The sequence below is a fragment of the Trypanosoma theileri genome (genome assembly GCF_002087225.1).
Source record: "Trypanosoma theileri isolate Edinburgh chromosome Unknown TM35_Tth_14_V1, whole genome shotgun sequence".
In the NCBI taxonomy this organism is placed as follows: domain Eukaryota; phylum Euglenozoa; class Kinetoplastea; order Trypanosomatida; family Trypanosomatidae; genus Trypanosoma; species Trypanosoma theileri.
The window spans coordinates 260,822-262,052 of record NW_021639856.1 but is presented as its reverse complement, the minus strand read 5'-3'; the positions used below and the strand labels follow the sequence as shown (position 1 = coordinate 262,052).

The window sequence follows — 1,231 nt, the reverse complement described above, 5'->3', positions numbered from 1 at the left end:
TATATATATATATATATATATTATCTTTCTCTCTTTCTCTTTCTTATCACCACATAATGCTTCCACATCCTCCCTGTCATCAACAAGAACAGTATTATCACCGTCATCATCACTATCATCATCATCATCAATATCGACAGCACCCTCCACAATATCAACAACAGTATCAACAGCATCAACAACAACAACAACAACAATGTATTCCTCCTGGTATGAATGGACATGATACATCTGTTGGAATGACGACTGTTCTTCTCCCTCCACCGGCAGATAATAATAAATTGCCGTACATTCCCCAGCAGAGACCCCAATATGAACAATATCAACAACAACAACAGTATGATATGAGTCTATTAAATAGATCCCCATTCCCAGTAACACCACAATCCCGCAACCCTAATGGAAATGGATCCAACAATTGCACAGATAACAGTATTCTAAATGGATCCAACAATCATCATCATTATTATCAACAACAAAATCAAAATCAATCCACTATTCCTAATGCTCCAAATGGTATCTATGGACACAGAGCCCCGCAGGTATTTATATCTCCCGTAACGGGAAAACCACCGGTGGCCCGTGGACCACAGCCGGATTGTGTAGAGCCCACACGCCCAAAGGGAAATAGAAAAAAACGTTTACGCCAACATGTGCGGTATAGACTTCCCTACGATCCCAGGCGGGAAATGTGGGTCGATCAATTAGCGTACACCAGACGTGTGGAGTCTCCCAGTGAAGAGTCCCTAATCGCATTAGGGGCCATCACCCGACGGACTTCAATAGATCAGAGAGGAGGAGGAGGTGGTGGTGGTAGAAGGAATCATCATAATAATTATTATAATAATTATAATAATTATTATAATAATAATGACGACAAGGACTTGCGAAGATGTCATAGTGTGAGGCCGGGTGGTTTTGTGTGGAGATTTATGCGATTGTTTAAGTGAAGATGATGATGATGATGATGGAAAAAAAAAAAAAAACTGGCGATTTAGAAAAGAAATAGTTTTTTTTAAAAAAAAAAAGAAAGAAAAGAAGGAAAAAAAAAAATAGAGAGAAAACGAAAGGAAGAAAATTAAAGTAAAAAGGAGGTTGTGTATGGATGCATTTATAATCTGCAGTGGCTTATGTAAATGTCTGTCTTGATATTCTTTTCATATTATGGTACAAGTAAGCTCTCTCTCTCTCTCTATCATTCTATCAATATATATATATATATATATATATA

General features: G+C 37.4%; 1 protein-coding gene across 1 annotated transcript; it reads left to right on the top strand.

The window, feature by feature from the left end:
- Positions 1–56: 56 nt before the first annotated feature.
- Positions 57–950, top strand: TM35_000141960 (uncharacterized protein; the record flags this gene model as incomplete). The annotated part of the gene is made up of 1 exon (XM_029025641.1): positions 57–950. One exon carries the CDS (start codon positions 57–59, stop codon positions 948–950), a length of 894 nt encoding a protein of 297 aa, XP_028883051.1.
- Between the last annotated feature and the right edge of the window lie 281 nt (positions 951–1,231).